Source organism: Cryptococcus neoformans (assembly GCF_000091045.1).
Source record: "Cryptococcus neoformans var. neoformans JEC21 chromosome 3 sequence".
NCBI lineage: Eukaryota > Fungi > Basidiomycota > Tremellomycetes > Tremellales > Cryptococcaceae > Cryptococcus > Cryptococcus deneoformans.
Window position 1 is genome coordinate 184,559 of NC_006685.1, and position 12,942 is coordinate 197,500.

The 12,942-nt window shown below is 48.1% G+C and overlaps 4 protein-coding genes across 4 annotated transcripts in view; 2 read left to right on the forward strand and 2 right to left on the reverse strand.

Moving 5' to 3' along the window:
- Positions 1 to 72: 72 nt before the first annotated feature.
- CNC00650 (expressed protein) lies at positions 73 to 1,687 on the forward strand. The gene is made up of 7 exons (XM_024656667.1): positions 73 to 183; positions 268 to 373; positions 537 to 684; positions 774 to 946; positions 1,015 to 1,077; positions 1,134 to 1,354; positions 1,405 to 1,687. The coding sequence occupies exons 1-5, from the start codon at positions 113 to 115 to the stop codon at positions 1,051 to 1,053; spliced, it is 537 nt and encodes a 178-aa protein (XP_024512497.1). The 5' UTR covers positions 73 to 112; the 3' UTR covers positions 1,054 to 1,077; positions 1,134 to 1,354; positions 1,405 to 1,687.
- A 703-nt stretch (positions 1,688 to 2,390) lies between these two features.
- CNC00660 (long-chain-fatty-acid-CoA ligase, putative) lies at positions 2,391 to 5,911 on the forward strand. Its single transcript, XM_569356.2, has 17 exons — positions 2,391 to 2,506; positions 2,559 to 2,592; positions 2,651 to 2,665; positions 2,752 to 2,820; positions 2,879 to 3,281; positions 3,334 to 3,629; positions 3,718 to 3,847; positions 3,929 to 4,069; positions 4,149 to 4,293; positions 4,392 to 4,505; positions 4,585 to 4,599; positions 4,660 to 4,682; positions 4,745 to 4,832; positions 4,889 to 4,923; positions 4,999 to 5,172; positions 5,229 to 5,501; positions 5,596 to 5,911. The coding sequence occupies exons 1-17, from the start codon at positions 2,456 to 2,458 to the stop codon at positions 5,771 to 5,773; spliced, it is 2,184 nt and encodes a 727-aa protein (XP_569356.1). The 5' UTR covers positions 2,391 to 2,455; the 3' UTR covers positions 5,774 to 5,911.
- On the reverse strand, positions 5,899 to 9,638 carry CNC00670 (nucleus protein, putative). The gene is made up of 10 exons (XM_024656668.1): positions 9,502 to 9,638; positions 9,356 to 9,391; positions 9,192 to 9,281; positions 8,959 to 9,122; positions 8,487 to 8,910; positions 8,000 to 8,432; positions 7,797 to 7,951; positions 7,511 to 7,747; positions 6,342 to 7,455; positions 5,899 to 6,280 (listed from the first exon to the last, which is right to left on the reverse strand). The coding sequence occupies exons 1-9, from the start codon at positions 9,562 to 9,564 to the stop codon at positions 6,448 to 6,450; spliced, it is 2,610 nt and encodes an 869-aa protein (XP_024512338.1). The 5' UTR covers positions 9,565 to 9,638; the 3' UTR covers positions 5,899 to 6,280; positions 6,342 to 6,447.
- Positions 9,639 to 10,011: 373 nt separating this feature from the next.
- Positions 10,012 to 12,942, reverse strand: part of CNC00680 (hypothetical protein) — a 2,953-nt gene continuing 22 nt past the window's right edge. Inside the window, exons 1-4 of the mRNA XM_569360.2 lie at positions 12,102 to 12,942; positions 11,795 to 12,040; positions 11,426 to 11,737; positions 10,012 to 11,366 (exon numbers count right to left, since the gene is read on the reverse strand). The exon at positions 12,102 to 12,942 is cut by the window's right edge and continues 22 nt beyond it. Of these exons, the coding sequence (XP_569360.1) occupies positions 10,449 to 11,366; positions 11,426 to 11,737; positions 11,795 to 12,040; positions 12,102 to 12,932 (2,307 nt within the window). The 5' untranslated portion in view covers positions 12,933 to 12,942 and the 3' untranslated portion in view covers positions 10,012 to 10,448. The remainder of the gene's footprint in view (positions 11,367 to 11,425; positions 11,738 to 11,794; positions 12,041 to 12,101) is intronic.

Here is a 12,942-nt window from a genome sequence, read left to right on the forward strand (position 1 = left end):
GTATGGAGCCAAACGTTGTTCATCATTCTGGAAAATCAAAATACTCCTCTTTGTCATTTATTCATTTGTCTCTTCTCGATTTCTCAGACTCTTTAGAAAGAACAATATAAGGATGGCCTCTATAACTCCATCAACCATACCCCCTTCCTCTCAAATTGGTATACCCACAACCGTCCCTCCAGCGTAAGCCCGTTTCGCCGCCTCTCACACCTCCACCGCCCGTCTTTCGTCATTGACAGCTAATCTTATCTCACCATTTTTCTACAGGGCGCAATCATGGGGTCCATTGGCTATCGATGCTGCAGCACACGGAGCTATTGCATTCTGTCAAATCTACTATGAAGCGTATGATGAACCGTCGAGGCGAGCTGAGGTTGGTTTTTCAGTTTCTTCTCGCATTTGCGAGTAGGGGTATAAATAGAAGCAGACAAAGGGGTATCTTTTGTTGGCAGGGTCCTGTCTTCACGGTCCGACTTTCAACAAGGTTTTTCTCATAGTTAAGGAAACAGGCAGCTGATACATACTGATGGCTATAGGAAATCCCAATTCTTTACCTCCCATCCTCCAAGATCATTTGGAATGGTAACCCTGTGTCTTCCGAACCTGCCGCTTTCGCCGAATTCCTTCGTTCGATGCCTCTGAGCAGACATGACCTTCAAACGCTTGACTGTCATCCTGTTGCCTGTATGTCTTTTTATAGGCTCTTGCCCGCTTTTGCGCAACACTATTGCTGATGTAGATGGCAAATGTACCTGTCATTGTTGAACTCATAGCTGAAGAAGGCTCGGCTCCATCATTGATCATAAACGTCACCGGTTCCGTGCTTCATGGTCCGGCTGTACTTCAGTCATCGAACGATAAGCCGCAAGAGAGGGATATGCCTAGAAAGTTCCATGAAATGTTCATGTTGAAAGTGATCGGGCAGGAGGAAGGGATGCAGCCGAGGGTGAATAGATTTTTGCTTTCTCTCTACATCTGTGTTTTGAAGAATAGGACTGACGAAAGTTGCTTCAGTATGCCGTGCATAGCTCCAACTTTAGATTTATTGGTTAGAAATAGCAAGGCATGTCAAAAAGGGTTAGTGTCTATTTAAAGCGATGTGATTGATAAGTCAGAGCTTATGGATTGCGTAGAGGGCCAGAACATCCTTGTGCCAAAACAAACCTATTTCGTCCGGTTTCTCCCCGACATTGTTTAAGATCATGATCACATTCTGCGAAAAGGACAGATAGTTCCTAATCAGTCTTTGAAATGCCTCAACATCTGTATACTACAAGAGGTCTAAACTTGTACGAAGAAAATTCATACATGTATTTCCTACGAACCGACAAACAATGGAAGATAAACCACATGGGTAAGTCGGCTGTTTCCAATTGAGAGTTTCGATGTTGACAAAGCTTGCAGCGATATCGTAGCTGCGATGCATCACCTTGTTTACAATATTAACCTTCACGGCCGTGTTATCCTTTGCGATTCAGATTGACTTGATTGGCCGCCCTTGGGAGCTCTGTATAACCCTTCAGTTTAATCATGAGAAGGGTCCCCGGTGTCGATTCGTTAACCTTATACTTACGCCTCTGAAGATAACTATCAGCTTGAGACGAGACGCCGATTAAACCCGTAAAATATCCAAAGGCTGTAGGCAACCGGAATGAAAACAGTTCGAAAGGGAGGAGGTAGATCATAGGGGATGTAGAGGAAGTAGGTTGATATGTTGATAGATAAAAGACTGGAGGTAGGGGGTGCGGCATCGATGCGAGAGTCAAGAGAAATCAGCCAACAGATGATAGACGACGTGCCCTTGCTAAAGGCATTATTATCTACGTTCATTCGGCTACCTATGCCAGTTGTGTAGAAGACTACCAGGCTGTGCTCTGATAAGAACCTCATCGCGCTGACGGGATGGATGATGTAAGCATCGGGCCCGAACAACAGACATAGATCCTTGCTTGACACGTTGTGACTGCTTGCTTTATACTTAGTAATAATTTAGCTTATTACTTAGATCAAGCGGAGTTCTACATTAGAACCTTGACTGATAGGGCCCGAAAATCCAATTATACTTCTGCGATAATGGATTACAAAGTGCCTGGGAGCAGAGTAAGAACCACGGGCGCCCGAAGAAGACGGGAGCGACGTTGTGTGCGGGCAGGGCGGACGGTTGGCAGGTGACCAACAAGGAAGGTGTGCGTGGCTATGGCCAAGTCATAATTGCCCCCGGACGATGTTCCCCCGCGCCCAGCATGTTTCGCAGGTTCTCGTTCCTGGTAAACAGCCCAGCCAGAAGGAAATGTATGACGCTAGCCCCGGATAAAGACAGCGGGTGAATAACCGGCACCTCGCAGAAATAACTTAAAGATCGTGCCGCACTTTTCGTTCGATTTTTGCCCTTGCACTGCCACTTGGTATACTTTGCTTATTCTCTTGCTTCGTGTATTCTGTCCTAACCCGCATCATGCCCCTAGAACCTCTTCCTCCGAATGTTGATCTGAACAGGCAGAACCATGTACGTCGGATCGCTGAAGAAAAAGGATAATCAACTGATGTTGAATCTACAGGAGATCCCTGGAACACGTAAAGACGGGCAGAGTGGTATGTACAGCAAGAGAGTTGTGATCCATGTCAGCAAACTGATGTTGCCATCGTACAGGTGTATTCACAAACTGTATGTCAATCAGGAAACTGCGAGCATGAGAGCGCCGAACGAGAAGGCCTCGTACAAGCAGCGCTGACGCATCTCCTTTGTTTCAGCCTTCTATAACAGGTCTATACTGACGGCTCCTGGCGAGCCGCATACCCTTTTCCAGCTGTTTGAGGACTGTAAGTCGACATGAATCGAATCCTTCCATTACGCCCAACTCATACTAGCCATCTTTAGCTGTTAAAAAGAACCCAGGCCATCCTCTCTTTGTCCGCCGAGCTCTTCATCCATCCTCCACACCTCTTGAGCCTGTATGGACCGACACCCTAATCCCCACATCTTATGCCACAGTCCAGACTAGGCGTAACAATTTTGGATCTGCCCTCCTTGCTCTCGAGCGCGAAGGTCGTCTTCGAGACCCAACTTCCGCGGACATCTCTCCCCCTGAAATCAAACATCCTGGTGTTCCATTCTATGGGGATGAAAATAGGCGAAAGGGTGGAGCTAGAAGAGGCTGGGCCGTAGGTGTCTGGAGTGGTAATAGGGAAGAATGGCAAATTATGGATTTAGCTTGCCATGCTTTTGGGCTGGTAGGCGTTAGTCTTTATGAGACCTTGGGTCCGGATGTCGCGAAGTATATGTAGGTCAACACCTCTTTCTTGACAAGCGTGGGTGTGCTCATCAAACAACAGAACCAACCACTGTCCCTTGCCTATCATCGTGACTTCACAAAATCACCTCCCCTCGCTTCTCAAGATTGCCCCTCTCTGCCCTTCTTTGCGGGTAATTGTCTCTATGGATCCTTTACCTGCTTCGGAAAGAGTATTGCTCAACCAATGGGCGGCTTCGGTTAACATAGAGTTCTTCACAATGGACGAGCTGGAAGCAAAGGGCGCTCAAGCACCTTGTAAACCCGGGCCAGAGGAGGGAGAAGAGGAGCTGGACCTGAAGAGGATTTGTACGATTAGCTATACCAGTGGGACCACTGGTACGTTCACTCTCATTCTATTTTTATTGTTTTTTATCTTTTTTTTCATTTTTCTGATGGCAAGTATTGACGGATATCATGACAATAGGCGATCCGAAGGGAGTAGTGCTTACCACAGAAAACGTCCTTTCTGCAACCATCTCCAACGGAAAGGGTGTCAATCCGGGCCTGATCAACGAGTCCTGGATGTTTCTTTCTTTCCTCCCCCTCAGTCACATGTAAGCATCATCTCATCCTCCCCTTTCCTTTCCCTCCTTCCCAAATACCTGCTGACATACTCAACTCATCTTGGAAATCAGCTATGAGCGGTTCGCCGAGATTGTCGTTATGTATGGCTGTGGTACCATCGGGTTCACCAGAGGAGATCCCACAAAGCTCCTTGAAGATGCTCAGCTTATCAAGCCTCATTTCATGGTCGGTGTACCGCGTATGTGGAACCGGTAAGTACCAATCCCTTAGCTACAGGGGTTTCAAAATAAGAAGAGTGGAGGAGTTAATTGAGAATGGGAAATGGAATAGTATCCACGCGGCTGTAAAGGAGCAAATGAATAGTGGCGGCCTCAAAGGCGCCCTGCTTACTAAAGCAGTTAACACCAAACTCGCAAAGTGGAGAGAAACAGGTGAAGTCACTCATCCAATCTATGATGCCCTTGTTTTCCGAAAAGTAAGTGAAGGGAAAAAAATCGCGCGTACGACCCCACTCTCAGAGTCTAGAGTCGTATGGTAGTAACGATCTCTGTATTGATGATGGTGGGTTTGCAGATAAGGGCCTTGTTGGGCGGCCGATTGGTATTTATCGGGTCAGGAGCTGCGCCATTGAGGAAGGACGTGCATGAGATGCTCAAGGTTGTCCTGAGCTGTGAAGTCGTCCAAGGAGTGAGTTTCTTCTGAATTTCTTCTTCTTTTTTTCGGCCAAAGATGCTGGGTCCGCTTACGCTAAAGATGTTCCGAATAGTTCGGAATGACAGAGGTAAGAATTCGGTACTCAAGATTGGCATGAGCTCACACGTTTCCATTCTTCTTATCATAGACTGTTGGCACCTGTTCTGTTGGGTAGGCAATATCGTATCTCATGATTAACTGGGCTGAAACTGATTACTTACTTTGGGTCCCAGAATTCCTTGGGATGTAGGAGGACCAGGTACCTGCGGTCGTTTACAGCCCTGTAACGACGTCAAACTTGTTGACGTCCCCGACATGGGAGTAAGTACATCATTCCACCGGGCATAGCAAGATGCTCACGCGGATTCGCGAATCAGTACACTGCAAGAGACCTTCCCAACCCCCGAGGAGAGTATGTTTACCATTCCATTGCTCACTCTGTTCACCTGTCGACCGCAATTTGCTAACTCTTGACTGTCCCAATCAGAGTATGTCTTAAAGGTCTTAACATCAGCCCTGGATATCTCCACAATCCCAAAGCCACCAAGGAATCTATCGACGAAGATGGGTGGTTCCATACTGGAGACATTGGCGAGATTGATTCTGCCGGTAGGCTGAAGATTGTGGATCGTCTCAAGAATGTCGTCAAGCTCAGCCAAGGGTGAGTCCTTCCTTCTCTTCTCTTTTTATGGAATCATTGCTGATTAGTCGGTGCAGTGAATACGTGGCACTGGAAAAGCTCGAAGGACTCTACGCTCTCGATCCCCTTTTCGCCTCATTCCTTGTCCACGGCGATTCTACACGCTCGTCCCTTATCGCTATCGCTATCCTCGACCCACAGCAGACATCAAACCTCGTCAGCAAGGTCCTGGGCAAGAATGTGCCCTCGGAGAACTTGCGTGGTTTGGAAGAAGCGGCGAAGAGTAAGGAGATCAGAAAGGCGGTGTTCAAGATTTTAGGCAAGACCGCTAGGCAGAACAAGCTGAATGGGTAAGTCTTTCCTATTTCCGTCTCTCTTTTTTTCCTGCTTCCTCGTCCCAGGGAGATGTGTTGGAGAGGGAAGAGCTGATAAAGGATGAAATAGCTTCGAGATGATCAAGGGTTTATATCTCACTCTCAAGCCATTCCCGGAAGATATTGTGACCCCAACGTTCAAGGTCAAGCGTAACCTCGCTGCCAAAATCTATGCAAAGGAGATTGAGGAGGCGTATGAACGAGGAGAAGAGGAAGCAGTGGAAGCTTTGAGAGAGGCGAGGCTGTAAAGTCACCGCTAGGAAATTGTTGCAAGCAGGTTAGCACTAACATGTACGACACGATTGTACTGTACCATGAAGAAAGAAACGAAAGCTGGGTAGTATGTTTTGGTCAAAAATAAATCATGCATTGCTGCATTTCATCTTCTACTGCCAGGCTCTGCAAGGATATGTATTCATTGTGGTCCTTTCACACCCTTCTTTAGCATGCTAGCATGGGAGGACAATAAAAAGCTGACAAATATATGCGATGCTATGATGATAGTAGTGCCAAATGGAATACTACAAGAGTGCGCAAACGCAATAGCAACAACTTATAATCCCAAAAACCAAAACATTTACATCATCTAAGATTCTATTATTGAGAACATCAACTTAACGTCGTAACGTTCTATTAAGTGAGTAACCCCACTGAGTGATTGGATTAATCCTGTATATAATGGACAGGAGGTGTATTGAAAATATAGAATTTTTTTCCAAGATATGAAAGGATCCAAGGATGCGAGTGTCACGAGAATACCTATTCAGACATGAATCAAATTAGAGAGAAATAAAGAGACAAAACCCCAACTGACACATTCCTTGCTTAACCTTCTTCTTTGTCTTTCATAAACTTACGCGCCTGCGCGATTCAGTTTTTGCTCCCAGACTGGAAAGGAAACCACCAATCTCATTGCCGTGCTTTACTGGAGGTTCGCACCCTCAAGCGCGGGTGGTATCCTGCCTCCACCAATCCCAGTCATATTTACCCCATTGAAGTTACCGACCGGCGCTGTACTACCACCAGCTCCTGCCTGAACACCATCAAATACACCTGTACTCGCACTCTCACCGCCAGGGCCCCCCCCAGCGCCGCCGATACCCGAACTCAAGAAATCGAACGCGTCCCCTTGGAACCCAAACTCATTGAATAAAAATGGCCAATCTACAAATAGATCGTCGGGCAATTGGTACGCTGGCTCCTGAGTTTCGGGCGGGAAGTTTGATATCGTCAGGTGGAAAGGATTTTCGATCGGTTGTTGAGGTTGGTTGTGCTGTGTGCGGCTTTGGGATTGGTTCTGAGAATGAGAAGGTTGAAGAGGTAGTGGTAAACCAGCCAAATTGCCTTGAGGCTGTCCAATAGATGGCGGAGGGACGGGGTGCGAGACCAATGAAGTATTCACGAACTTGGGTGAGAACTGTGATGGCGTAGAGTGGGAAGAATGAGAAGAGCTAGGTGTGATCACTGGAGGCTCACGTCTTTGAAGACTCTCGCCAGCACCAGTGTCACTTACACCTGCCCCAATACCTCCGAATGGAAGATGCATTGGGGGGGGAACGGAGGATGAACTTGACGGTAAAATAGTGTTTTGGATTTGAGATGCTGGTGGTCGGGGAAGATGAGGAAGAGGTAAAGAGCTGGAGGAAGATGTAGAATTAGGCTTGAACTGAAACTTCGCATTGACATTTCCCAGCGGGCTCGGATTGTAGACATCCGCGTTGGCGCTCGTGGACGGTCTTGAAGTAGTACGAACATTTGATGAATTTGTACCAGTGCTCATGCCTAAGCTACCTGTACCAGTTACACTGCTCGCAGTTCCCGGAACGGCGCTGACGTTGCGCAAAGAGAATGTAGTAGTGGGTGTTGTATCTTTAGCGTGGTGAGGCGTAGCTAGATGTTGCCTTGTTTGCACATCATGGATGGGTGATGCCTATTACACATCTCTTAGTATCACATGCCCAAAGAATGTAGGCCAAGGTACCCACGAAAGTAGCCAGCTTGCCATTACTCTCCGTCGCACTAGTCATGTATCTGTCAATCCTTTCCACGTGCTCTCTCAACTTAGGGGCAATGCCTCCAGTGGAAGTCAGATGTGACTCAAGTGAGGATAAGAGGTCAGCCATGGAGAGGAGTACGGTGCGAACGTGCAAATAAGCAGCGGGAGAAAGGGGTGAGTGAATGATAGAAGCAAGTAGATGACCAACACCAGCAAGATGATGAAGCTATCCCCAAAGTAAGCACCTGACTTAGCGGCACAGCGTGATGACCTACAAGAGGAGTGCTGATAGCCTGGATGTACGCTCTAGGTACCGTCGCGAACGCATCTAGAAGTTCACCGGCAATAGAACAGCGTTGTTCGACGGACCATTCGGCCATACCTGCAACAACCATCTTCATGGTCTGCATTGTCACAAGAATGTTTGCAGCTGTCTCTCTCGTAAGGATTGGTTTTTTTTGCACTTGTGAAGACTCACCTTGGAAACCATAACGATCTTTTTCAACATCCCCCGTCATCTCACTCGTGGCTCTTAGCTCTGGGGGTAAGGCACGGTACAGCCTCTCTACAAGAACCAACAAATCGCCTGGCTTCAATTCTGTCCCCGACCCCACTCGACCTTCTGAAAATAAAGCGGCAATCTGATTACCAGCGTCAAAAGTGTGGTTTCTTGCCCTCAACCTCGTAACAGCATGTTCGAGGATACGGTACAAGTCGACAACAAAATTCCATCCTCGCCAGAATGACACTGGATGAGCTGGATTGACAGATTTTACAATACCTGTAGGGGTTATTTCTTCGTCCGAGTAGACTTCGGCTGGATACAAGACCGTAGATTGTGATTCACGATGACGGATAATACCTCCCCAGGTTGTCGCGGCATATACGTCAAGCTGATATGCGAGCCAGAACTAGAAAAAAGTGTCAGCACGTGTATTAAGGGGACATGACAGATTATTACTGACCAAGCGACGACGCTCTTGCACCTCAATCTCGTTTAGGTCATTCGGCCACCTCGACTCGTTATGGAACCCATCAATAGCACAAAGAGTCATATAGTCGCCGATATGCGCATGAACAGCAGGAATCTGACCATACTGGATGGCCAGAGTCGCCAACAATGGCTTGGCCCTTTTGTAATCGAAGTCTGAAGCGGTGGTGATATCTCGAGGGTACGAGGCTACGGCAGCTTGGTAGAAAGTCTCCGACGTAGGGGGCTGTGGGTCGGAAGTTGGGGTGCTAGAATTTGGCGAGGGAACAGCGCCATCACGAAGACGTGCGGAAGTGATGGCGCATACCGACATTGTCAAGGCGTGAAAGGCTGGATAGGTGGTGTACACTCGACGGCGGATATTTGCTGTGAATGTTGGCCAGTGAAACATCGGGTAACTTTCCATTGGTCAGTCGGAAATGTGACGGAAGGTTATTCTGACTTACATGGGGTACACAATAGCATAGAACGCCTCAACGAGCGATTCTATGTGCGCATGAGAGGCTATCTCTCGGTATGTCCAGTTATCGCTCGGTAAAGGAAGTGTCCATCTTGTCAGAGCAATGCCTGACGCCGATCCATAACTTTCACGCGCTTTCGAAGGCGGAGGCTGCATCAATGGTAACATCATTTGTCAGCAATATATTCGTCAAGGGAGCTGTAGAGAACAATGGCTTACACCACGCCGTTTCATGGGCCTGTTGTAAGTGCATTCTGAACCAAAGTCTGCGCATGGTGCGCATACCGATGGGTTTGAACTGGCTGCACACTGAGCGACATCGGACATCCGCCATCAGTCAGCAATCCACCTCATTTGATCCCGAAGAAGATTCTTAAACATACACGGATACCGCCTCTATGGCATCTGTCACACGCCCTCTGCATAGCAATGTGTCAGTATACATGCCATATGACAACTGTCGTTCCAACTTCTTTTCCCCAAAAATAACCGCGGGCACCCTACAAGAACTCCAAGATGACGGACTCACAGTGATACGTCTCCTCTTAAGAGGCGCTTGCTGTTGGTTTGTCTTGCTCTCGTCGTTGCTCATTTTGCGTATAGCTGGCGCATTCTCTATGCTTATACGGATAAGAAAGATGTATAAGATGGGGATATTGATTGTGCTTGGCCGACTCATTCGGCATATCCCGCGGCTACAGCCGCGGGGGAAAAAGTTCCAGCAGTTGATCCTCTTATTTTTGCCAAATCGTCGTAATCCTGGCGGGGCCACGCAATTTCATTTAGCCTTTTGCTTCGTAGCCGACAACGACGAGCCGAAGTGTATAATTAAATAAGCGTTCTCCATTTGCAGCATAACGAAATTTACATGACCATGTATATGGAATGCGAAGAACAAAAAATAGTCAGAAGCGCCGAAAGTTCTCAGGGGCGTGGTGAGAATGGGCTGCGGAGGGGGTGAAGTTGAAGGGCAGACGATGAAATCATTTTCTAGTGAACAAAATCACGAAATACATAATAAATAAACCTGCTAAAACAGCTCAGTAGTACAACGGTATTGCGATCATCATCTTTCCTCTGAGCGATCTTCTGTTCATAATTCTAAGCTTTACCAGTAGCAAGTGCCTAACACTGAGTATAGAAAGTGCAAAACATTCAAAATATCGTGAAAAGTCTTTCGAAAACACGGTAAACTCTTCATTCTTCCTTTTTTGATTGACGCAAACAATGGTGACTAACTGCGTGCCTAAAGATACGACTAACAAGTCAAAAGTCAAGGCCACAGGAAGATGAAATCCAACAAGGACATCGCCAGCTACAAGAATGTTGGACCAAATCAACGGCAAGCCGTAGACCGAGAAGTTTACTGCGCAGCCGAGGGGAGGATGAGCAGAATGACAGATGGCTTGAGCTGACTACGCGTACATTGCATGATGATATGGTTGTGGCGATAGATAAAGTGTTTCTGCATGATGATTACTGTCTAAACTCGGGCTTCAAACTCAAGTTCCCGTTTTCCTGATCTGCCACCATCCTGATCCACCCCAAGAACAACTTCTGGTTGGCATCCCTATTAGGCCCGGCATCAACAATTCTCTTTCTAAACGCTCCAATCGCCTCATTCATAGGAACAGCCTTCTTCTTGTTTCGCTGGAACCAACCCAAAACGTCTTGCTTGGTGATCATACCAGAGAAGGGAGGAATATCCTCCGGTGCCGGCGCTGGGGTAAGGGAACCAGTCTTTTTGTGCTTTTTCGGTCGGGGAGGTGCATCGGCGGATGGAGTAGAAACGGAAGGTGACGACTTGCGCTTTGCAGACGAAGACGATGTTGAGACTGCAGCGTTTTCCTTTCTCGGAGACGGTCTACCAGCAGGAGGAGCAGGAGATACGTCCCTCGTTGATGGCCCTCCGGAAGCAGGACTGGCCCCTCCGGTGGCTGCAGCACCTCCCGAGGCCGGACTGCTCTCTCTGACCGCGGGACTTGTAGCCCTCGACGCAGGCTGACTCTGACCCGTGACACCAGGACCACGACCTTCAGCGGGACTGGGCACCCTTCCAAGAGGGCTACTGGCTCTACCGGCAACATGTCCTCCATGGGTGGAAGGACGAGGGCTAGCTCCTCGCGAGGTGGCGCGCTGGGCGATGAGAGACGCGCCAGAGACTGGAGGAGGGGCGGTGGAGGCTTTGCCCTTTTTCGGACTGGGGTAGCGAGGATTAGACCCGGAAGGTGACGATGTGCGAGCAGTAGGGGGACGAGAGCTGGGACGTGAAGGCGGTTGAGAAGGGTTGCGAGAAGAATCCTTTTCTTTGGCTTTTTCTTTTTCCTTGTCCTTCTCCTTTTCTTTTTCCTTGTTCTGAGTGCTGGTTGTAGATTCATCATCCGAATCAGAGTCCTGAATGTAGAATGTTAGCATCATGTAAATCGGACAAGACATCATACGGCACGACTGACCGAGTCATCATCTATATCATAATCCTCTCCATTTTCCCTCATCCTCCTTCTCATAATCTTCCTCAACTTTTTACCCTCGTCATCAAGTGATTTGTCTCCAAAAAGATCATCTTCGTCGTCCTCCGCGTCAATCTGAGGCCGGTCACCGACGTTGGCATTAGCCACACGGAACTCCTTTTTGAGCCGTTCTTCCAACTCTCTGGCCTCTTCCTCTTCTTGCGCGTCGCGGTAGAATGTATTGTTATCGTCGTCATCTTGAAATTCCTCCGCCTCATCGAAATCGAGCTCTTCGTCCACGCCACCCTCCATACCCTATTCATACTGTCAACAACCTGAAAGGAAGGTGTATTTGGAAAATTTTGGACATACACGCTCCACTCGATGCCCTTCACGCTGATAATCATCCTCGTACCGCTCAACCTTGGCCTTCCGGTCGACAGTAACGCCCTTGTGCATCTTGATCCTCGTCTCCATTCTGGATGCGCGCTGTTCCAACTCGTTTGGCTCCGCCTTGACTTGAATAGGCGTCGAAGCAGAGGATGCTTCCCCGCTTTGATTATCTGCAGGGCGGAAGGCCCATCGATCGTGAATCTTGTTCTTTGCCTGCAACTCAAACTTGGATATATAACATGTCAACAAATATGAACATCATAATTGGACAAAACAAGATATTCACCAGTTTGTTAGCAGCATCGGAGTCTAAAGGCTTAAAAGGCCGAGCCGGTTCAAATTTGTAGGATCTGCCCAATGGCATCATTTCGAACCCATCTCGTGTCCCGTCATTCGACAGAAGCACAGTAGATAGCTGTCCTTGTTCTAACATCCTTCCTACCCATTGTTCCGGTTGGGCAGGTTTGTCCTGGGGGTTGCCACTCTCCAGCACCCAAGGGAGAGCTTCTTCTCGTCGAAGACGCATGATTTCGATATCTTGGTGGAAAACCTCCTTTGTGCCCCTCTTGACCCTCTTCTTCCTGCCACCGCCAGGCGCTTGTCCCACAAGAGACATATCGACCACTTCCTTCCTCTCAACCACGGGCTGGCCTTCCTCATCCAAGATAGGTTTACCTTCCTCATCGTATACATACCGCCCCACGATTTTGCCGTTTTCGTCCAGCGCAAAAGTAGGGGGATCTTTTGGTCCTGGTTTCTTCCTGTTCATCAATACAGGCGCTGTTATCTGTGTGGGATCAACATCCTTAACAGAGTTGAGGCGCATGAGATTGTATCGCAATGCGCTGTTAGAACCAGTGGAGAAGATTTTGATTTCCGTAATATTAGGATTATTCGAGCTATCCGGTTCTGGTTTGATTGAAACAGATGATGGAGAAGGAGCGGCAGAAGATGGTGCTCCAGAGGATGACGGACCAGCGACAGGTTGGCCTTTTGAGGCGCCAGGTCGCGAGGCCAACGATGAGTTGCTGGTGCTAGCGATTCGAGAAGCGCCAGAGACGTTCCTGCGACGCTGTTTGTCCTTGTTTTTGCGGAGAAACAGAGTGGCGTCGGACATTGTTTGCGTA

Coding starts and splice junctions, on each gene's coding strand:
- CNC00650 (XM_024656667.1), top strand. CDS start 113: ATGGCCTCTATAACTCCATCAACCATACCCCCTTCCTCTCAAATTGGT. Junction 184..267: donor CCCACAACCGTCCCTCCAGC/GTAAGCCCGTTT, acceptor ATTTTTCTACAG/GGCGCAATCATGGGGTCCAT. Junction 374..536: donor AACCGTCGAGGCGAGCTGAG/GTTGGTTTTTCA, acceptor TGATGGCTATAG/GAAATCCCAATTCTTTACCT.
- CNC00660 (XM_569356.2), top strand. CDS start 2,456: ATGCCCCTAGAACCTCTTCCTCCGAATGTTGATCTGAACAGGCAGAAC. Junction 3,848..3,928: donor TTCCTCCCCCTCAGTCACAT/GTAAGCATCATC, acceptor CTTGGAAATCAG/CTATGAGCGGTTCGCCGAGA. Junction 4,833..4,888: donor TTGACGTCCCCGACATGGGA/GTAAGTACATCA, acceptor TTCGCGAATCAG/TACACTGCAAGAGACCTTCC.
- CNC00670 (XM_024656668.1), bottom strand. CDS start 9,564: ATGAGCAACGACGAGAGCAAGACAAACCAACAGCAAGCGCCTCTTAAG. Junction 9,123..9,191: donor GGCCCATGAAACGGCGTGGT/GTAAGCCATTGT, acceptor CCATTGATGCAG/CCTCCGCCTTCGAAAGCGCG. Junction 7,456..7,510: donor ATGGCAAGCTGGCTACTTTC/GTGGGTACCTTG, acceptor GATGTGTAATAG/GCATCACCCATCCATGATGT.